Below are 22,753 nucleotides of genomic sequence, written 5' to 3'. Positions count from 1 at the left end.
ATGTTTGAGAAAATAACAAGATATCCACAAAACCCATGAAGCCCTTAAAAAAATTAAGAAACAAATTCCATAGATTTGCCAGAACAAATTCATCCTTCAGGCAACTTAAATAATTCAGACCAATATGGTTGTATACATCAAGGGTGAAATTCAGCAGGTTCTGACAGGCACTGGAAAACCGGTAGAGGAAATTTTGAGTAGTTCAGAAAACCAGCAAATACCACCTCTGGCTGGCCCCAGAGTGAAGGTTTTGCAATAGCCTTCCTCCAGGAGTGAGAAGGCAATGGGGATTTTGCAGTATCCTTACCCTGCCACGCCCACCATGCCACGCCCATAGAACCAGTAGTAAAAAAAAATGAATTTCACTACTGGTATACATGTAGAGAATCAGGGAGCAAATGAAATGGTCAGACTAAGAAACAAAATACATTTTCCAATAATAAGGCAATGTAAAAATTAAACTTACATCACTTGCAATATCCCTGGAAGCTTTAGCTGCTTTTATGGACAGAGCATCTGCTCGTAGATCATACCCTTTCTTCTTCTCCTCTTCCCAGCCAGACCTATATATTTTCTGTTCCATAAAGAGGAAGGAAACACAGGCAAATGTTTAGAATGTTTTTTTCCAAGGAAAAAATAGACTGATGGATAGATACTTTCAGAATTAAGCCAAAAATATGACCCATATTAATATACTGATATCTAAGTCCAGTCCTATACTTAGCTTACATCACTCATGGTGATTTGGTTGGCTCTGGACAGGAGTATTTCTGGTGTATCAGGCATTACATGGATGTCAGTCTTGTCTTTGTTCCATTTTTCTGTATACAGCCTCTGCAGTTAAAATAAAAAGTTTAAACAAATCACATTGTTGCATGTGGCCAGTTTATTTCCTTGCACGTTCTGTGCCACTAAGACACACCCCCTCACAAGGCAAAATAAAACTAAATCTCTAACAATAAAATGTTTTATCATTGCTTTTCCTTTCTAAACTAGAAATTTGCAATATTTTCTTTTTTAAAAAAACAATTAAATATTAATTAAATGCTTAATTTCTTGATTTCACATAGGGGCTTTACCAACTCAAAATAACAGAATATAAATATTAGATTTTAAAAAAAAAATAACTCACCTCTAACCTTTTGTTGAATTTCTAAGTAAATGTAATATGGACAGTACCGGTATTGCTCCAGCAGATTGTGTCTGTCATATTACCACTTACTATAACAAATAATCATGTCCTTTTCTCCTATATGGTTATTTTAATATATCTATTTTAGTAATTTGCCTACTGTATCTTAGAGGATCCAGTTTTGTACAATTAATATGACAAGAATTAAGATTTTCCCCCCTTTCAATTGACCTTTTATCCAATTTATTCATTGCCAAGCTGCTAGAGGCAGGTCTGAGCTCAAAAGAAAACCCAGGAAATGAGAACAAGTAATATTAGAAAGAAGCCATATCCAAAACAATTTTGGCTACTACAGTAAATCAAGATACAGCCCTATTTATAGAGAAATTTCTCAGTGTAATTAATGGATTAGGCAGGCTCTTCTTTCAAGAAGCTTGGCTTGTTTTCCATCTTGGTTTTTTTACAATGGTTCTTAAAAAGTATATACTGATTCTTGTTTTGTGCACATAGTCCATTTATCCCTGATTTGGATCAAAACTCCTTTTAATCCAGTTTACCCTCATCCAGAACTTTCAAGAAAATTAAAACACAAAACTCAAAGGCCATAATCATTCTCCATGCAGGTAATGTCTAATTTAATTTGATATTTAGTCATCTTGAACAATTACAAGAGATAGAGCTCATTACCACACCTTATGAGAGCAAGCTGATGAATATGTGCTGTGTGAAGAATTAGTTTCTTTTATTATTAGCTAATTATTCATTCAATAAGCCATGACTAAAACCAATGAGCCATTGAAGCAATAGAACTTCCAATAAATTTAGTAAGAATGAAGCACATCTTTACTGGGTCATTTGGCTATTGTCTCTGAACCCTAAATCTGTCCCTGAAAAATATGGTGTTCCTAGGAGATTTTGTTTTTCCTTACCTTATCCATGGTATGGGCATTTTGTTTAGCCAACACCTGTTCCATGGCATCCATGTCAATGGTATACTTCAGTTTGTCTGGGTGCTGACGATATTTCTTTTCGCTGAGAATCTGAGTGGCATTCTTTGCATTTTCTGCCCCCAGAGATTGAATTGGCACCCAGCCTAATCCCTTCAGCCAGCTATTAAAGTCAGTTTTGTAAAGATTCTGGGGGTGGAAGAGCAGGAAGAAGAAATAACTTGGTATGAATCAAATTGTCTTATTTTAGTGTTCATAACATACCAAAATAATTGTACTTGTAGCATGGACTTCATTCCATCAAAATGCACACCAAAATGGTAGCTTTTAACCAAAACCACAGAGAAAATCTTCTCTCCAGTTCAAGGAGACCATTGCAAATGGATATATTCATTATTCTGAAAACGAAGTCTATTGCCACTGTTTATGACTTCTGAAACTTATTTCTAATATTTATTCATGAACCTATTAAAACATGTATAAATATTGAAATATCCATCAGTGGCAGCCTTTTCATCATTTTTAAATTGATCTTTTGCTAGTTTTTCCAAATGTAGGATTTCTTCCCCTCTGTAGATGAAAAGATCGAAGGATGATATAGTGAGATGCCAATGAAACAACTGGCGAAAGTTCTTTCCCCTTTTACTGGTAGGACATTTTTCAGCAGAGTTCCAGTCCAGTGGAAGCTCAATGAATTGGGATCCAACTATCTAAGTCTAAGTCTACATAAGGGAACTGCCAATGAGAATGTGATGTATTTCACATTCTTGCAGTATTAAACGTCTCTATAATTTATTAAAATCTGTTTGTGCCGCAGTTAATTTTGGCCATCTGGAAAACTTTAAACTTCCGGTAAATAGACTGGAATCTGTCTGGGAATAAACACATTCTTATGTCAAGTTAATCAACTGTATCTAATTTGAATTAATTATATTTTTAAAAACCTGTTCTCTCCAACCAATTAATTAGCCTCCATAATCTTAGGCACAATAGTGTTAATAATTACGTACATCACTCTGAATCTGCATCCTGTTTCTTGACAATTCCATACTCATGGCATCAGGAAGAAGAGTGTAATTGTGCAGATGTTGCTTGTAGTTTGTGTCAGTCACAACTTCTTGGGCTTTCTTAGCGGCCACTACACTGAACAGGTCTAGAGGCAAATTATATCTAGTTTTGCTGCTTTCATAGCCTTTCTTGTATTCACGTTCTGATTGTAGTTTTGCCACTTTCATATAATGGACCAATTTAGGATCATCTTGCAGGCTAAGGAAGCCAATTTGCTTTCCTTTTTCTTTCTCATAGGATTCCTTGTATTTGTACTGAGAAAAATCAAAACAAAGAGGTTTAACCCATTGCAAAATGAATAGCATCAAGTTAACTTAAACTACCCTGTGATAGAGAGTATCTCAATGCTGTGTATTTATTCCTAACCTTGCTTTGATTATTTTCTGGCTATCACCTTTTTCCTATTCTTCTTCTTGTTGGTATTGTTTAAAATGTCACAATTGCATTCAGTTATTATACTCCAAACTAGAAAACTACATTCTCCCTTGGTTGTGTTTTTTTTTTATGTGCTTCCCCAAGACCTTTTCTTCCAAACCCTGCTGTTTAACTTTTTTGAAAGCCCCTTAAAAGATTTTATTAGGATTAACTTACATCACTGGCAATGTTACGTGAAGTTTTTGCAGCCACAATAGGAATAGCATCTGCTTTCAGGTCACAGCCTTCAGCAAGCCGCTTCTTCCAATCTGCTTTGTAGAAATTCTTAAAGAGAAGAAATTACTTTAAGTTTAAGTTCTAGCAGTGAAGATCCATGAATATTCTTATATTAACATGAAAGGTTGTTTTTTTATTTGAGAGTTACAATAAGAATTAAGATAATTTACATCCATTCTAATGAACAAAACCCACCCTAGTCTTTTTCCTACAAGTGGCTTTTAAAAAATGAAATGGAAAATCCAAGAATAAAATGAATCACTAATTTTGGTTTTCTAAAGATGAAGGTCAATTTATGTGTTCATTTAGGCAACAAAGAAATTGCCAAGTACTTACATCACTTATATTGTAGGCATTGACTTTTGCTTGAATAAATGCAGGTACATCTGGATCCAAATGATACTTGTGCTTTACTTTCTCACCTTCTATTTTATAATTTAACTGAAAGAAAGAAAGAAAACAATTTATGCAGCAGGTGCAAGTTTTAATTTAAAATTATGTTGCCCAAACTAGTATCTTCCAGGTATATTTAGACCGTAACTCCCAAAATTCATAAAGGATTAAAAAGCCTCCTTTAGAATGGAAACTTGTACCCAGAGCACATCCAATTTAGGTCTGTATTGCTGCGGATTTGCAAAATGCTTGAAAGTTTCATGGAAGAGCCTCTGAAGGAATTTCTTAGATAAAACACAAAACTTTGAACAGCCCAAGACTGCTTATAAATATTTTAGAATTCCACAGCATTTTTAAGACAATAACTTAAAAGAAGGAAATGATGTCCTTTGGGTTGAACTTACATCACTCAGCTGTTTGGTATTCTGTTGAGCCAAAACCATCGGTATAGCATCCATCAAACTTGTAAACTTGAGTTTGTCTGGGTGCTGGCGATATTTAGATTCAGATATTGCCTCACCAGCTTTTCTAACTTTTTCCATATCCAGGGAGCCCAAGGGACTCCACCCCACACCTCTTAACCAGTTGTTGTAGTCATCTTTGTAAGCAATCTGAGGAAAACCAAAAAGGAGACTCAAAACTCTGGAAGCATGGTTAAAGCCTTTCAAAGGGTTAAGAGGTACATACAGTAGTTCCCAAGATAAGCATTGGCACCCCAACTGGATTCATTTACATTGTCTAAGTCTGTGGTTCCCAATGTGGGGCCATGCCCCATAAGGGGGCAATTTGATTTTTAATGGGGGGCAATTTGAACCTTGTTTAAACTAAGTTTTAGGCTTCCTCCACATAAGTAGAATTCAGTTTTGAGTAAAGTAAGAATTATTGGGGGGGGGGAATCAGGATTTTAGAGATGCTTAGGTGGGGCATGGCCAAAAAAAGGTTGGGAACCACTGGTCTAACTTAAACGTTTCAATGTCCTTATTGTAACATAAGATCTACATAGGTAGGCAAAGTGAGAGACAAAATCCTGCACTTTCTGGCTATCTGATAATAGTATTTCCATAACTTTCTTCCAAGATGGACTTCTTTTGTTTTTTGTCACTCTACATAAATACTAGTTATACACCTAATCATAAAACAACATTTATTTCTTTTAGACTGAGACAAAAGCTCTTGGGGAAATGAGTATTGTTTTTCAGCCAGCATTAGCATCCGATTTAGCATTCCATTTATCTGCAAGTTTGGAAAGCAAATCTATTGAGCACTAAAATACTGAAATGGAATTGGGTATACACATTCAAGCAAAATCCATCACAATCAGACAGGAACAAAGCATCCGTTTTGAAAGAGAAATGAGAACACAAAGTGAAATTCATGCAATCATTTCTTGGGTAATGCTCAAGGCAACAATTTATCTTTATATATGAATTCCAACTCACACCCCAAAATGGGTTTTCAGGTGTCCTTTCCTGTGAAAATTGGCACAAAGGGTATTAGTTAATTAATTTGTGTATCAATTCCAACTTGGCATTCAGTTAAGGGGGAAAGTGGCAAGTGAAGCAAAAAAAAGGAAGAGTATAAAGCTGACAGTGGAAGTGAGTTCTCAAATGCAGAATGGTACCAGCGGTGGTATTCGGCCGTTTCTGACTGGTTCTGGCGAGCCAGTAGCGAAAGTTTTGAGTAGTTCGGAGAACTGGCAAATGCCACCTCTGGCTGGCCCCACCACCTCAATCTATTCACTGCCTCCCAAGTCCCAGCTGATCGGCTGGGCTTCTTTTATTGCCCTGCACAGGACAACGAAGCTGGAAAGCAGGTTAGTGGGGTGAGGAGGGAATGGAGATTTGGGAGTATCCTTCCCCTGCCACGCCCACCAAGCCACACCCACCAATCCATGCTCACAGAACCTGTAGAAAAAAAATTGACTCCCACCACTGAATGGTACTAATTTATTTTGTTGGAAGCTTGGTCAAATGAGAAGTTTTGGAGATGTAAATCCAGACCTTCAGTCTCTCCATGACCTGATGACCATATGGGTACAGGAGAGTGCAGAAAGAGAGTTAAGAATTAACAGATTAAAGAATTAACAGAGCTAAGAAATGCTAATCTATTTGCTAATCTGATGTCACTTTCATTTTACCAGGAACATGCATGCACACTTGTTACAGGGCACATGCGATATGATTCTCCTCTTGAAGAGATATAGCTAGCTAGATACCAAGCATTTGCCTTTTTGTAAATTTCCTGCAATTAAATCTTATCTCTGTTATAATTCATAAACTTGCTTCGCTGATCATTTGCAGATGTAGAATGCTTTAACTCCCAACAAAGAGCAGTTTACATGAATGATTCTAACATTCTCAACTGCTTTTTGTAAATTTCCTACAATTAAATCTTATCTCTGTTATAATTCATAAACTTGCTTCGCTGATCATTTGCAGACGTAGAATGCTTTAACTCCCAACAAAGAACAGTTTACATGAATGATTCTAACATTCTCAACTGCTATCCTCTTCCCCCTTAAATGAGAGTCCCAACTGTTTTGTCAAATGTGGCTTTAAGAAAAAATAGCCATCTATCACACTGATGAAGTTATCTGAAAAACTGGGGTGCATCATCAGTGCAATAGATTTCCCTAGCAGAATTAAGCAGTAGTTCCCCTGGGAATTAGAAATAATTAAGAATTCAAGGAACTGTCATGTTCCCACCCCTCCCCTTCCTTCTTTGGTAGCTCAAAAAGCCATTTTAATGACTTGAGCATCTTTAAGAATGATTAATCTGACCCTGTGATTAAAAAAAATAATTATTTTTAAAAATAATGAATTCTTAGAAATGATCCTAGAAAAAAGATATCCTTGCTTGCTAGCTAAACTATGCTGTGTTGTGACCTTTTAAATATTGCCCGAACTTACATCACTCTGAATTTGCATCCTGTTCTTGGCCAGCTCCACATTCATAGCATCTGGCAGGTAGGTATAGCGATGGATCAGGTGTTTGTAGTTGACATTGGAGGCTACATCCTGAGCCTGCTTGGCAGCTTGGATACTGAACATCTCCACTGGTGTGTGATAGCATGTCTTGCTTTTCTCATAATCCTTCCTGTACTCACGCCCAGACTGCATCTTGGCCACATTCATGGAATGGACAAGCATAGGAGCGTCTTGCAAGTTTCGGAAACCAACCTGTTTTCCTTTAGTCTTTTCATAAGCTTCTTTGTATTTGTACTACAGTTCCATCAGAGAGACAAAGAGAGAGAGTAGTCAGGCCTGGATAGTGAGTCTTGGTATACAAGCAACTAAGAAAAGTGTCTGGACTAATTGGCAATTCAGTACTCATTTTTATATTAGTAATGAAGAAAAATATTTTTAGATGAATCATGGAGATGGACATGACAGGATTCCTTCAAAAAAAAACCTTCTATGGTAGAAAAAGTGAAATTATGTCTGTGTACAGGCATAATTATGCTTGGATTATAATCATGCATTACTGCTAGTCCTGTAGGCTGGGCTAAGAAACTGAAAATCGTGATTTTCTGAAAATTACTATTATAGTCTGTGCAAAAGAATACATATAGATTTCCAAACTGCTGGAAATGGAATAAAATATATGGCATAATATTTAATTCTATCTATATTGTGCAATAACCTGCTCCCATTTCCCCCCCCCCCAGTAATTTTTAGCTCTTGAACAAGCAGCCAAGCATTTCTACTAGAAGAAACAATGACAGGTTCACACCTGTCTTCAGTAGTGAAGAAGGAGGCTAAAGCAATAGAAGGAGAGTGGCAAGACATTTTACCAACAAAAATCTTTAAGCCTACAGTAAGGATAGAATGGTCTAAAACAGAGAAGGTAATGTGTGAGAAAATATTTTAATCATTTACATAGCAAGCGAAGAGCAACTTTCATCATTCTGATAGCATATAAAGAGAACTTAGTAAGGATTACTTACATCACTAGCAATGTTTCTTGAGGCCTTGGCATGAGTAATTGGAATGGAATCACCTAGTACATTAGGTCCTTTGGCTATGAGATCTTGATAGGCATATTTATAATAATTCTGAAATAAAGAATATCTTACTGATTTAACAAGTCATTTTAAGTCATTACTGTTGATTAACTTAGAATCCAATAGTCCATACCAGTGGTGGGTTGCAGGCAGTATGCCCCGGTCTGGGCATACTGGTGCCTGGCCGGAGCACTGGGTACTGTTCCGGTACGGTGCTTGGGAGGGCCCACCGGGAGGGCCCACCCTAAGCTCCTTACCTGTATTTGAGCTCTTTGGCGCTTCCGCGCACGGACCGCACAGCGCTTATGCAATGCTCCGCCGAGCAGCTGGAGCGTCGCGGAGGTGTTGCAAGAGGTAAGGATGCATGCATGCACTGTGCGCATTCATGTGGTGGATGCTGGGCCCCATTGCAACCGTACCGGTTGCAACAGGATCCGGAACCCACCTGGTCCATACAATGCATTTATCTGAACTTTTTGACCTTCACTTAGCTTTTTCTGGATTACACTTGATCTAACTGGCTTCAAACTATAGCTAGTCATGTCATCAGAACATCTATTGATATGACAGTCAATGTTTGACACACACACCCATTTCTTATTTCCCTTCTCCCAATAGGAAAAAAAAGAAAATTACTTATATCATGCACAGCATCAAGTGATAAACAATGATATAATCACATGCCAAATTATGTTGCCTATTTGATTTTAGAAATATCAGAATAATATTTATGATAAAACTCTGCATTATTTACCATAGTATAAATTATGCACAGCCTTTGAATAGTTACTTACATCACTAATGTTAGCTGCATTATATTTGGCCTGGATAAACTGAGGGGCATCTGCAGGCAAATTATATGTATGCTTCATTTCTTCCCCAGAGGATTTGTATAAAATCTGAAAATCAAGGAAATAAGACAATAATATATCCTGATGTTCCTTAGCTTAACAGTTGGATTTACATATTACTTTAGTGCATAAGACTGCCTATGCACACTTACTTAGGAACCACTGAAAACAATTGTACTTTTTTCCATTGGAGAAAAGTATGGCCATGGGAACAGGTTTTAAGAATTGTCCTTAGAATCAGTTTCCATGTGTAATTATTTGTCATTATGAAAAATGTTGCTATAAGGTAGCTAAGTTGAATCAATTAACAATTATAATTATAACAATTATAATTAATCAGTCAACAGCTTCCAGATCATTATAAAACCCACAAGATCCTGGTAGGTTCACTAGCAGAACAAAGATATCTGAAAAACTTGATGTAAGAAAACTAAACTTTTAAAGAGGAAACACCTAACGTCCTTCAATCTCAAACAAATGACTCTTGCTATTACTATTAGAAGCTACAATCTCAGTCTCAAGCACTTAAGTCTATGCTTATTCTTAAAGCTTATTCAATAATTACAAATAAATTATTTCAAAATACTATTAATAGAATACAAATCTATTCTTTAGCTATTAAAATTAAACACAGCAATACTGAATTTAGTGGAATAATTCTGGAATATTTATCTTGCTTCCTAATTATGTTGTTAAAGCTGTTACACTGATTTTTTTTTAAATGACAATACAAATGACTGCAGAATCAGTATTTTTTTCTTCTACAAGAACATTTTCAGGTATTACATCCTTAGAATCCTTTATTCATTTCTTCAATGTATGTAGCTGTCCATCTTACCATCGTGCTAAAAACATTTACAAACATAATATAATAACACAGCATAAAGAACAAATGGCAACTGGGGTTAAAAAAAACCTATCTGCCATAAATTGAATGAAATCTTCACAGGTCCAACTAATGATCCAACCTATATCTGGAACACAACCTTATCTTCAGAACTTTCCAAAAAAATCATGAAAACAGGTACCAATGAAATCTCCAGGAGACAATGTACCATCGATAATACCTGAACTCTGTTTTAGTATATTTTTTTCCAGTAGATTCGTTTGACATTATAAGCCTTTGGTGATCCAAGCAACTTGGCTGGTACTTTATCATGCCAAGGGAGGAATGCATAGACTTTCTGACATAGTGATGTGAAGGTGGTTTTTGAAAATGTGGAAGGAGCAGATAAGTTCTGAATCCCTTAGTATTGTGAGCAGATATTTTGTAGACATGGTGAACTCTATAGCGTATGGGGGGGGGGGGAGATAGAAAAAGTTTGATGTAGTGATTAATTGAGAGGCTGGGAGTTCTAGTTCCATTGGAGGCACAAAGTTGGATGACTATGGGTCAGTCATTGTCTTACAAAGAAAATAATGAAAACTTTCCAATAAATTTGTAGGGACTAGTCTAGGCATTTGCCAGGAGTCAACAATGACACAAAAGAAACCCACATGCACAATCATACCCTTCCTGAATAGGAAATTCTTTTACATTCCTCATAAAGCAAATACTAACATGCAAGATGAAAATAAATAGAATACAACAGGGAAAAATTATTATTAGCCACATTTGCATAATTATTAAATACAAGGTTCAATTTATTTAATTTCATTCATTCATTGGATTTAGAAGACTTTCCGACCCCATAAGACTTAGCATTTCACCTATCTTTCCAAAGCTTTACTCACATCACTGAGCTGAAGTGCATTCTGCTTAGCCTGGACCATGACGGGAGAATCCACAATACTTGTAAATTTAATAGTGTCTGGATGCTGTCTGTACTTCTTCTCACTTAGAGCCTCTCCTGCTTTTCTAGATTTCTCCGCTTCAAGAGAACCAATTGGGATCCACCCAATGCCTTTCATCCAGCCAGTAAAATCTGACTTATAAAGATTCTGAAGAAAGAAAGAAAGAAAGAAAGAAAGAAAGAAAGAAAGAAAGAAAGGAGGGAGGGAGGGAGGGAGGGAGGGAGGGAGAGAAGAGAAGAACTGATTAGTTTAAAAAACTTCTTTTCAAATTACATTTATCTGAACACAAATGTTTCAGTAGACTTACATCACTCTGAATCTGCATCATGTTTTTCGCTCGCTCCACACTAATATCATCTGGCAATAATGTATAATTGTGTAGGAGATTCCTGTAATTGGTGTCGCTGATAATTTCTTGGGCTTTCTTAGCAGCTACAACGTTCACCATATCAAATGGAGTGTTGTATTTAGTCTTGCCTTGCTCATAACCTTTCTTGTAGTCCCGCTCTGACTGCATCTTGGCCACATTCCTATAATGGACTAATTTGGGGTCATCATGAATGCTCTGGAAGCCAATCAGTTTGCCTTTGCCTTGTTCATAGCCTTTCTTATATTCAAACTGTCAAAACAAGATTGAGAAAGAGATTTATTTCCTGATGAGCATCCTATAACCGATACGACATAAAACCAATACTGAAAAACAAAAGGACAATAAGGTCAAAATGAGCAGAAAAGTGTCTACTTTCCCAATTGAATGCATGCATTTAGTAGTGCCAGAAGAACTGCAACAAGCGACAGTATATAAAGTATGTTTTTGGAGTAATGGTGAAAATTCACAGACATTTGTAGAATTACATTAAATTCTGTGTAAGGAGAATTCTGTAGATGTCATTGGCATTTCATGGTCAAGTCTGTTCACAGTACGCTCAATAATTGCAACAGAATATTATTACTATTGATGATAGTAGTGATAGTAGTAGAAGTAATAATAACAATAATGTATTGGATCATCTAATATTTAATACAATGTGAAAATTTGGTCATAGTTAATTTATTTGATTATAATTCTGACTTGATTCACTGGGAATTAAATGGAATCAAAGTCCAGCATCATCCTATGCCAGGGGTGTCAAACCTAAGGCCTGCAAGCTGAATCCTGCCCATAGGCTGGATCTGGCCTGTGGGGTGTTTAGATGTGGCTCATGGGGCCACCCTGGAAACAGCAAAGGGCTGGCTCACTGGCAGAGGGTTGCAGGAGGCCATAGCGGCCAAATAGGGAGCTCTGGAGCCCATTTTCTCTGGTAGAGCACTCAGGCTGCAACAGGCGCCTCTGACATGAGCGACATCGAGCTGGCCATGCAACGTTCACCCTGTCTATGTCCTCAACTGCCCCCCTGAGGTCAAACATAACCCTGATGCAGCCCTCAATGAACTCGAGTTTGACACTTCTGCCCTGGACCCGTGTCCCTCCTGGCTGGTCTCGACCAGCAGGGAAGTGACACGTGGCTGCATCCAGACGATAGTTAACACCTCTCTCAGGGAGGGGTCCTTCTCGCACCTCCTAAAGGATGCGGTAGTGAGACCCCTCCTGAAGAAACCTTCTCTGGATCCAGCCATTTTGAGTAACTATCGTCCAGTCTCCAATCTCCCCTTTGTTGGGAAGGTTGTTGAGAAAGTGGTGGCCTTTCAACTCCGACGGTCCTTGGATGAAACCAATTATCTGGATTCCTTTCAGTCCGGTTTCAGGCCTGGCTACAGCACGGAAACTGCTTTGGTCGTGCTGATCGATGATCTCTGCCGAGCCAGGGATAGGGGTCACTCCTCTATCCTTGTGCTTCTTGACCTCCCAGCGGCCTTTGATACCATCGACCATGGTATCCTTCTGCGACGGTTGCGGGAGGTGGGAGTGGGAGGCACCGTCCTTCGGTGGTTCTCCTCCTACCTCTCGGACAGGTCACAGTCGGTATTGGTCGGAGGGCAGAGATAGACCCCGAGGCCCCTCAATTATGGGGTGCCGCAGGGTTCGGTCCTGTTCCCCCTCCTATTTAACATCTACATGAAGCCGCTGGGTGAGATCATACGCCGGCATGGGATTAAATATCATCAATATGCGGACGATACATAATTGTATCTGTCTGCCCCATGCCAACTCAGTGAAGCGGTAGAAGTGATGTGCCAGTGCCTGGAGGCTGTCAGAGTCTGGATGGGAAACGAACAAGCTTGTGCTCAATCCCGACAAGACTGAGTGGCTATTGATGCTCCCTCCCAAAGATGGTCCAGCTATTCCATCTCTCAGCCTGGGGGGTGAAATTATATGCCCCTCACAGAGGGCCCGCAATTTGAGACTCCTCCTGGATCCGCAGCTGACTTTAGAACATCATCTGTCGGCTGTGATCAGGGGGGCCTTTACCCAGGTTCACCTGGTGCACCAGTTGCGATCCTATCTGGACCGGGAGGCCCTTTGGATAGTCACTCACACCCTCGTCACCTCAAGTCTGGACTACTGTAACGCACTCTACATGGGGCTGCCCTTGAAGAGTGTTCAAAGACTTCAGCTTGACCAGAATGCAGTCGCGTGAGCGATTGTGGGTGCACCTCGGTACACCCACGTTACACCTATCCTCCGTGAGCTGCACTGGCTGCCCATTGGTCTCCGGACACGTTTCAAGGTGCTAGTCATTACTTTTAAAGCCCTACATGGTATCGGACCTGGTTACTTGAGAGACCGCCTCCTGCCAGTCACCTCCCAAAGACCTATTAGATCCCACAGAATCCTCCGGATTCCATCTGCCGGCCAATATCGGCTGGTGACTCCCCAGGGGAGGGCCTTCTCTGTGGCTGCTCTGGTCCTCTGGAACGATCTCCCCATTGAGATCCGGACCCTTACCACCCTTCCGGCCTTCCACAAAGCAACTAAGACCTGGCTGTTCCAGCAGGCCTGGGGCTGTTGAACTATCCAGCCCCCTTCGAGGTTATGACTGTTGTATTTTAAATTTCTGTTTTCTATTTTTATTTTTGTACCCCCTCCCCTTCTGATTGTTAGCCGCCCCGAGTGTTCCGGGAATAGGGCGGCATACAAGTCAAATAAAACCTAAACCTAAACCTATGCCTTTTCATTTGGCATTTATATCCACTAGACATGCAGGTGATGTAGCGTGGAGGGACTTTTTCTTAGACAGAACTTGAACTAGTGTCAAGTCCTAAAAGTGAATTACGGTGGTGGAATTTCCCTTTGCCTCCAAGTAAACCACTCTTTATGATGGGCATACTCACATCACTGGCAGCCTTTCCGGCACTTTTAGCTGCTCTAATGGAAATGGCATCGCTCCTCAGGTCATAGCCCCTCGATTTCAGGTCTTCCAACCCCAGTTTGTAGTAAGTCTGAAAGAGAATGAGTTTATTGAGTCATCAATGTCCACCAACCACATGTGCAGTTAAAGTTCCATTTAAAAAGTTGTCCAAAGCAAACTTACATCACTGATATTGTAGGCGTTAACCTTTGCCTGGATAAATTGAGGTGCATCTGCTGGGAGATTATAATTGTGAATTGCTTCTTCATTTTTGGCTTTATAAAGTACCTGAAGAGGAATCAAGTGTAAAAATCAGTGTGACATCCAAAACCAAAAATGAACATTATAAATTATTACAATTCCAAATTACAGGTTTGGTTTCAATTCAGAAGTATAGGTTATGATTGATCAAGACCCCTTTGTCTTTTAAGGGTTCTATAATCTGCAGCAAATTTATATGTCAACTCACAAAGCTTTCCTGACCCATTCCCAAGTTGCCATAGGCAGGCAAGGGGATGGGAAATCACACCTCACAACTGCACTGAGGAATGTGAACCTCAGTGAAAACAAATCACACCCTAGCTGGCCGAAGTCAAGGCCATCTCCACGGAGACCCACAATGGCCGGAGGGAGTGACTTCCACGACCCACAAAATTGCCTCATTGGGGAATGTGACTGGTGACACACCCTGGGGGGGAGGGTCAGAGGCAAGGAGCAAACTCAGAGGTGGCTTCACTTGGTTCGTGACAACATGGCACTCCTAATAAACAACTGGATATGTCGTGAAAAATGGTTTGAGGCTCCTGGTTTTATTAGTGCATTGGTTGGAACCCTGATATTATAATGCAGTTAATCCAAATGCTAACAAACATATGGATGTTACACATACTTACATCACTCCGCTGGGCTTGATTGATTTTAGCCTGAACCACAGTAGGGTGATCTTCAATTGATGTAAATTTAATCGTGTCTGGAGGCTGACGGTATTTTTTCTGTTTATGAAAAAACAAATCAATTTCATTTACTGAATTTTTCCATTGCTTCCTTCTAATCATTATCTACCACTTCACTGAAAATTCATGTTAAAGATTTTTTTTTTAAAAAACCAAGACTTGAAAGATTTTAAAAAGTAATCAAGGCAGAAAGACTTTGATGAATCTAAAACATTAACACTTTTTCTATGCAAAACATTTATTCTACCCCAAGAATTGAGTTTTGATGCTGTAATGAATTAATTAGAAGCAAGCAAATAAATTAAGTCCTCCTAAAAGAAGTGTAGCCAATTTTTATACATACTGTGACACAATTAACCACTTTATATGCCATATTGTGCCACTTTATGGCTTAAGGGTGCTGGAGCAAAGCAGAACTAACTACAGATACTTGCATTCGTGGATCATTTAACCAACTACATGAACTTAAGACTTCAGTTTGTTTCTTTTGCTATGGAAAAGGGAGGAGAAGGAGAAAGAGAAAGCAAATTTCACACAGCAATCTAAGTTGCTTGTCTTTTTCAGAAACTCCAGTTCAGACTGCAGTGAGTTGATAACAGAAATAGGACTGGTGCTCAATCCAGACTTCAAATTGTTTGGTCTTTCCCCTACTTCTTGTCTTTCCCATCTGCTTAAGGGCTCACTGGCTTGCTGAACTAGTGTCTTTCCTTTCCTTTGAAGGGCTATTTCCATTTTACTAGTCCCCTGCTTTTCCCTTGGTTTCCCAATGCCTGCTCACATAGATGCCTTCATGTTCCACTCCTCTGCCCTCCCATTATCTCCTTTAACACAGAACCCTTTCATTTCTTTTCCTTATGACACCACTGTGGCTCTGATGCCACGGTAATGAAACCAATAGCCAACAGTTGTCGTTTCATTCCCACAACTCTCTGTAAATTCACAGAAATATTTAGCTAGGAAGAAGGATAGTTCAGTTCAAAAACAAATAACAACATTCATATTTTGTAACATAAAGATTTTTTTAAGAAACCTAAAGGGAAAATAATTTTTTCAGTACCAGTGGGCTAGGAATGGGAAAGCAAGGAGATCATGCATCACCCAGCCTGGGCATAAACTCAAGGTAAACTGCTCCAAACTCAATTGCAGAAAATATGACTTCAGCAAGAGTGGTCAATGCCTAGAATGCACTACCTGACTCTGTTGTTACATCCTCTAACCCCCATAACTTTAACCTTAAACTGTCTATCGTGGACCTTACACCATTCCTAAGAGATTTGTAAGGGGGCGTGCATAAGCGCACCAGCGTGCCTACTGTCCCTGTCCTACTGTCCTCATTTATTTGTACCCATTTCCTGTGTTTATGTCCATGTTTATTCTTATGCCTGTTATCTCAGACATGTTTAACTAGATAGATAGATAGATAGATAGATAGATAGATAGATAGATAGATAGATAGATGGATGGATGGATGGATGGATGGATGGATGGATGGATGGATGGATGGATGGATGGATGGATGGATGGATGTTTTCTGAGGTTTTTGTGGATGTTAGTATGTAGGTCTTTGGTTATTCGTGTTTTCTCCCGTGTAAAATTGGAGGTGTCTTGGCGACGTTTCGACGAAGTCTCATTTGTCATCTTCAGGCTTCGTGCTTCCAGGAGCAATGTGAGATCTCGGCTCTTTCTTCCTTTTAACTGCCAGTCGGGCAGATAGATAGATAGATAGATAGATAGATAGATAGATAGATAGATAGATAGATAGGTAGGTAGGTAGGTAGGTAGGTAGGTAGGTAGGTAGGTAGGTAGGTAGGTAGGTAGGTAGATAGATAGATAGATAGATAGATAGATAGATAGATAGATAGATAGATAGATAGATAGATAGATAGATAGATAGATAGATAGATAGAGCAAGCAAAAGGGTGACCGTAGGGAGATATAAGAGGTGAATGAAGAGTGATCTTCTAGGAGTAAGGATTTTTTATGGAATTTATGGGCCCTTGTTGGATTTTTACAATGCAAGATGACTGTAAAAACCAACAACTGCCCACAAGCAGAGAACTCAAAAGCCAAGCAGCTAAAGGTAGAAATCTGCAACTGTAGGAAGGAAGAGAGAATGACAGATCCTGCAACCAATCAAACTTGGAGCTGCTGCTAGATCAACATGACTTGCTGGAGACCATCTGCTCTACAGAGCATAAGTCAATTCTGATTAGAAAACAGAAGTTTTTAATTGAAGCAGAGAAATACAAGGACATGTTGCATTTATGATGGGCCAGGAGTCAGAAGAGGACCATGTCATCCTTTGTTGCTCACAGGAAGTCTTCTACAAAAATACTGGGTTGGAAGGTCCTCCCCTGGATTTATCAATCCAGTGTGAAGTGCCATTGATGCTGAATTATTTACTTATATTCTTGAAATCCATAGTCTTGTTACTGAAATTATACAACATACCCACTTTTCTAACACATATTACTTGAAGGCTATGGATTACAATGTTCTAAATTTTAGTTATATCAGAACATTATCACATCTTACTGAGTGTAACTGCTGGCAATGTACTTATGTGACTCTTCTTTTAAAATGTGCAACTACTGGTTAACTGCTTGGGTTGAAAAACTGTGTGCAAAACATGTGATAAGTGAGAGGGTTATTAATCAAACTGGGGATTCAATGCATAGCCCCTTTTAGGGTATCTGATTTTTTTTCTCATTTAGCTATAATTAAATATGGGAAACCAACCCCACTGAGCGGTGCAGTGGCCTAAAGGTGCAGACTTTCACCTCACACTTAGAAGGTTGAGAGTTCAATTCTAGGTAGCGACAAATGTTTTTCGATTTGGGCACAAAGAGAAAATATCTGCTGCAAACTCTGTAAATACTCAGCTCCCTTCAATCACCCCAATTTCACAAGGGATTACAGAGTTGTTAAAAGAGAAAAGAAATATGAAGAACCCCATAACTAACCTGAAATAATTGTGGCTTTCTTTACTTACCTCGCTTACGTATCCTGAAGTTCTTTTTGCTGTTTCTGCATCCAGAGATCCATAAGGTATCCAACCACATCCTTTCATCCAACTGTTATAATCCGCTTTATATTCATTCTGGAAAAGACCATAATGGGAAATTCTTGCCTTCAAGTTCATGTAAGAGTTTATTTGAGCTGCACTATATGTAGATCAGGGGTGTCAAACTCCCAGCCCACAGGCCAGATACGTCACGCACTGGCCACACTTACACTCAGTTTAGCAAAGGGAGGGAAGTCTCAAGACGTCACATGACACCATCATGACAACACGAGTGTGACACCCCTGATGTAGATGGAACATTCTTTTAAAAGTTTCTGTTGGAAACTATAGTTTCCAACAGAAACTATAATTCATGAATTAAATTAGGATGATAATGTAATTGCCAAAAATAAAATGATTAAATTTTTCCAAATGGTGCAATATGCTCCATTAAATGGTAGCATTACCTAATTGAAAGCAGGACCAGCTTTGATCTATAAGGTCCATCCAGAAAAATCAGATCTGTAGACTATACTAAGACATTTTTAAAGAAACACATCCTGGGAGAAGAAAGTTTCTGTATAATCACTAGAAGCTGAACTCAGTTTGAAAGCAACACTTGGCTTTATGTAATAGTTAGGATTTCATACATGGGCAAGAATATTGTAATGTTTTTAGAAGCTCTCTGAATTCCAGATTACCCTTTACAAACAATAGAGTATTGTAAATCAGTGGTGAGATACGACCGGTATGCCCCGGTACGGGCGTACCGGTGCCTGCTGGGAGCACCAGGTACCGTTCTGGTATGGTGCTCTGGAGGCCCACCTGCCCGTCTGGTGTCCTTATCATTATTTGAGCCGATCGGGGCTTACACGCACAGAGTATACGGCACCTGCACAATGCTCTGCCGAGCAGCTGGAGCATCGCGAGCAGTAAGTATGCATGCGCGCACTGCGTGCATGCTGCGCACATTCACATGGTGGACACCGGACCCCATTGCAGCGTACTGGTTGCAAATACATATTATCTCTGTTATATAGACAAGCTACAAAACATTTTATGGTTTTGACTAAGTGATTCAAACTGAATAATCAAGTCAATTTGATTTGGACATTTCACTGAACAGCATTTGAATAAAATCCTTGAATTTAATATTTGTGCTGTACAGTCCTAGATAGCAGCTACCTATTATTTTTTCAGATTACAGAATTTCTTTTCAGTCTTTAAATCTATTCTCTTTTTCACAAATGCTCACCAGTCTATATTTTAATGTTTTAAAGCATCCTTCTCTAATGGATGCTGTATGGATAATTACATATTTTCAGACAGCTGATGGCCACCTTTTGTTTTAAAGTTAAATATGCTCAATAGATGTCTGGGGCCAGAGACAGGTTGCTCCCGTTGGGCCTGGTTGGGCCAAACCAGTAGTGGCGGCAGTGGGAAGCTCCACCCACCTGTCTGGATGCTTCTGTGCATGCGTAGATGCGTGATCATGTGCGTGAGCTGTGCATGAGCACGAGTGAACCAGTAGTAAACCAGTAGCAACCCACCAGTGGTCTGGGACTTATATTTCCAACAAACCTGAAGCTCAGCAGTTAGGGAAGGCCAAAATAGGCAATCCTCAGTTGTGGGCTTTTCCTGCCCCAGTTGTCAAACTCTGGAAAAGGCTTATTCCAGTGCCGTAGTGGTGCAGTGGTTAGAATGCAGTACTGCAGACTACTTCTGCTGACTGCTGGCTGCCTGTAACTTGGTAGTTCGAATCTCACCAGGCTCAAGGTTGACTCAGCCTTCCATCCTTCCAAGGTGCGTAAAATGAGACCCAGATTGTTGGGGGGAATATGCTGACTCTGTAAACCGCTTAAAGAGAGCTGTAAAGCACTGTGAAGCAATATATAAGTAAGTGCTATTGCTAGTGCTATGGAAATGCACTGCCAACTCTCTTTTCTGTATGAAGCATTCCACAGTTCAACAATGCTAGGTTTGAAGAAACATTACTACTTACGTCACTTAGTATACTATTAGCCTTCCTGGCCAGCTCCAAATTAATACTCTCAGGAGGATAGGAGTAATTATGGATGCGATGCCTGTAGTCTGTATCACTGATGATTGCCTGGGCTTTCTTTGCTTGTATAACGGGAATCATATCCAGTGGTGCTGTGTATTTGGTCTTTGATGCTTCATAACCTTTTTTATAGAGCAGCTATGATACAATTAATACAAGGCATTAACCATTTGAAGTTGGGGAAAAAGAAGCCCAGTTCTTTGTAAAATGAGGGTGATATTCCCTCTACAATATCCAGTGGGTATTTAGCATACACAGCTTATTTAAAGAATCATTATTCTGCAACATGAGAAGGTCTTCCAAAAAGACTACAGCCATATGCAAGAAATAGACTAGGTTGGGATTATGCTGATTGTCAAATAAGTCTATGTCAATAGGTATATGCACTTCTAAATATATGCCTGACTTATGCTAAAAAAATTGGTGCATCTACTGATAACCTAATATTCACTTACTTTTTGCACTTCATAAGCATTCAGGATAATAGCCCAAGTATTATTTTTATTAACATTTGCATTTCTTCACCATTTTGTTAAGCAATTATGAGAACCTACTTTCCTCAAAGGGTGCATTATTATTTTCCATCAGAGGATTAACACTCTGGACTTGCTCATTATGTTTTCAAAATTAGAGATCAGTGGTTCTTTATTTAGAATTCACTGAATGTAAACTTCACCTAAAGGGACACTCTAAAGAAATATATTCTGAAAATGGTTTTATATCTTGATAAATCAACATTTTTCAGAAAATTCAGCATATCATCAACAAACCACATATTATTTGGTTTATCTGTACTTACATCACTCTGTTGCTTGGCCACCTTTTGGCAATGTATCATTTTGGGATCATCTTCAATACTCAGAGCTCCGATTAACTTGCCTTTGCTCTGTTCATAACCCTTTTTGTATTCAACCTGTATGGTCACAAGACAATAATGTACTTTGGTATTCTAAAAACCTGGCTGCAAATGAAAATCAATCCAAGTTCTTCCTTATTTTCTGTGTAACACTTACATTACTTGCAATTTTTTGCTTGGCTTTTGCAGCTAGAATTGGAATGGCATCCACCTTGATGTCAAATTTATTTGCTTTTGATTGTTCCCAGTCATACTTATACCAATTCTAACCCAAGGGAGAAGAGAAAAATACATGAACAAGTCATGACATAAAATCCAAAATATATTACATATAATCCATATATTTATTTTAGGAAGTGCATAACCCTATAACTGCATAACTATTTCAATGTGCATGTTATTATGAGTAGACTAACAGAATAACAGAGTAGAATAACCTTTTTTGATCAATCTTTTGGCCCACAAGATTTCAAGCTTTTCCACGTCCACTCAGGAAATATGTAGAATTTGTATAAAGTAAGCCCCTTGTGAGATTAACTTTACTTTATATTGCAAGGGTTGTCAAAAATATGATCCAAACAATGTAAGATCTAATTTCAGGACATCAGTCAGGAATGAAGCTCTTTGTTATACTCCATGTTCTCTAGAGAACCTATTTTCCAAAGCTGGAAAGCAGTGATGTCTGTAGAATAAATGGGTTTTTCTATCCATAGTAAATAATTAAACATTTATTAAATGAGGCATTTTACTTCATTGGTTTTTCAAGTGAATCTCTGTCCATGAACTCTCACATAAGAACACACACATATACACTAACGTTTGCTGTGATTTCTTGGTCTTCATAGCCTCCTAGAACCTCAACAGCCTCTTTCCCTAGCATGCTTCTTCTTGCCAGCACCTATAGACTCTCCTAAATATCTATTTTGATAGTTTTCTTTTCTCCTTTCTTCATTGCCATCTGTTCATTATTCTTCCTTTTCAACAGGGCTGTCAAACTCGCAGCCCATTGGCCAGACACGTCACATGCTGGCCACGCCCACACCTGGTTTAGCAGAGGGGGGAGTTGTGATACATCACATGACACTGCTGTGATGATGCAAGTTTGACACTCCTGCTCCTCAGTATCTCATTTCTTAATTCATCATTGACTTTTGGCCAAAGTTGACGCCACTCACCAAACTAACTAGAGGTGATGACAACTGATTATAAAGAAAATCTAAGTGGCGATCTAAGTTCTCTGCCTCTAAACTAATCTCCAGGTGTTACCTGACAATCAAATATGCTCTGTTTTATGCCTTATTATCCTCACTGTCATAAATAGCTTTATGATTCTCCTCAGTAGCTTGTTTTTTTTAGCCCTGAAAGCATCATCCATAAGACTCTTACATCACTGATGTTGTAGGCATTGACTCTGGATTGGAGGAATAAGGGAGCATCTGGAGGGATAGAACACCTGTTTTTCGCAGCTTTGTGTTTGTAGTTCAACTGAAATGCAAAATGAAAATCACATAAAAAGTTATCATTTGGAGGACAGCAATTAAGCATACTAGCATAGGCTGTTAATAACTGAACAAAATAAGAGGGAAATCCAAATAATTTAAAGTAAAAAAAATTACAGTGGTACTTTGGTACTCATCTTTAATTGGTTTTGGGAGGTATGATGAGTACAAAAAATGATAAGTGCCAAACATTTTTTTCCTATATCGAATAATGTAGTGAGTCATAAGGCAGCCAACACTGACAAGTTCT

General features: G+C 38.9%; 1 protein-coding gene across 1 annotated transcript in view; it reads right to left on the bottom strand.

Moving 5' to 3' along the window:
* NEB (nebulin) overlaps nucleotides 1-22,753 on the bottom strand; it is a 221,952-nt gene that overhangs the window by 155,224 nt on the left and 43,975 nt on the right. Inside the window, exons 39-58 of the mRNA XM_087710553.1 lie at nucleotides 22,391-22,489; nucleotides 21,162-21,269; nucleotides 20,948-21,061; nucleotides 20,089-20,286; nucleotides 18,075-18,182; nucleotides 15,023-15,121; nucleotides 14,313-14,417; nucleotides 14,113-14,220; nucleotides 11,147-11,458; nucleotides 10,780-10,986; nucleotides 8,989-9,093; nucleotides 8,138-8,245; nucleotides 7,101-7,412; nucleotides 4,596-4,802; nucleotides 4,135-4,239; nucleotides 3,739-3,846; nucleotides 3,090-3,401; nucleotides 2,062-2,268; nucleotides 730-834; nucleotides 467-574 (exon numbers count right to left, since the gene is read on the bottom strand). Of these exons, the coding sequence (XP_087566679.1) occupies nucleotides 467-574; nucleotides 730-834; nucleotides 2,062-2,268; nucleotides 3,090-3,401; nucleotides 3,739-3,846; nucleotides 4,135-4,239; nucleotides 4,596-4,802; nucleotides 7,101-7,412; nucleotides 8,138-8,245; nucleotides 8,989-9,093; nucleotides 10,780-10,986; nucleotides 11,147-11,458; nucleotides 14,113-14,220; nucleotides 14,313-14,417; nucleotides 15,023-15,121; nucleotides 18,075-18,182; nucleotides 20,089-20,286; nucleotides 20,948-21,061; nucleotides 21,162-21,269; nucleotides 22,391-22,489 (3,135 nt within the window). The remainder of the gene's footprint in view (nucleotides 1-466; nucleotides 575-729; nucleotides 835-2,061; nucleotides 2,269-3,089; nucleotides 3,402-3,738; nucleotides 3,847-4,134; nucleotides 4,240-4,595; nucleotides 4,803-7,100; nucleotides 7,413-8,137; nucleotides 8,246-8,988; nucleotides 9,094-10,779; nucleotides 10,987-11,146; nucleotides 11,459-14,112; nucleotides 14,221-14,312; nucleotides 14,418-15,022; nucleotides 15,122-18,074; nucleotides 18,183-20,088; nucleotides 20,287-20,947; nucleotides 21,062-21,161; nucleotides 21,270-22,390; nucleotides 22,490-22,753) is intronic.

Source organism: Thamnophis sirtalis, unplaced genomic scaffold (genome assembly GCF_051295495.1).
Source record: "Thamnophis sirtalis isolate CommonGarterSnake01/CBP01778 unplaced genomic scaffold, rThaSir2_p1.2 scaffold_1, whole genome shotgun sequence".
NCBI lineage: Eukaryota > Metazoa > Chordata > Lepidosauria > Squamata > Natricidae > Thamnophis > Thamnophis sirtalis.
Note: the sequence above shows the minus strand (reverse complement) of the source record. Positions and strands in the feature narration are given on the sequence as shown.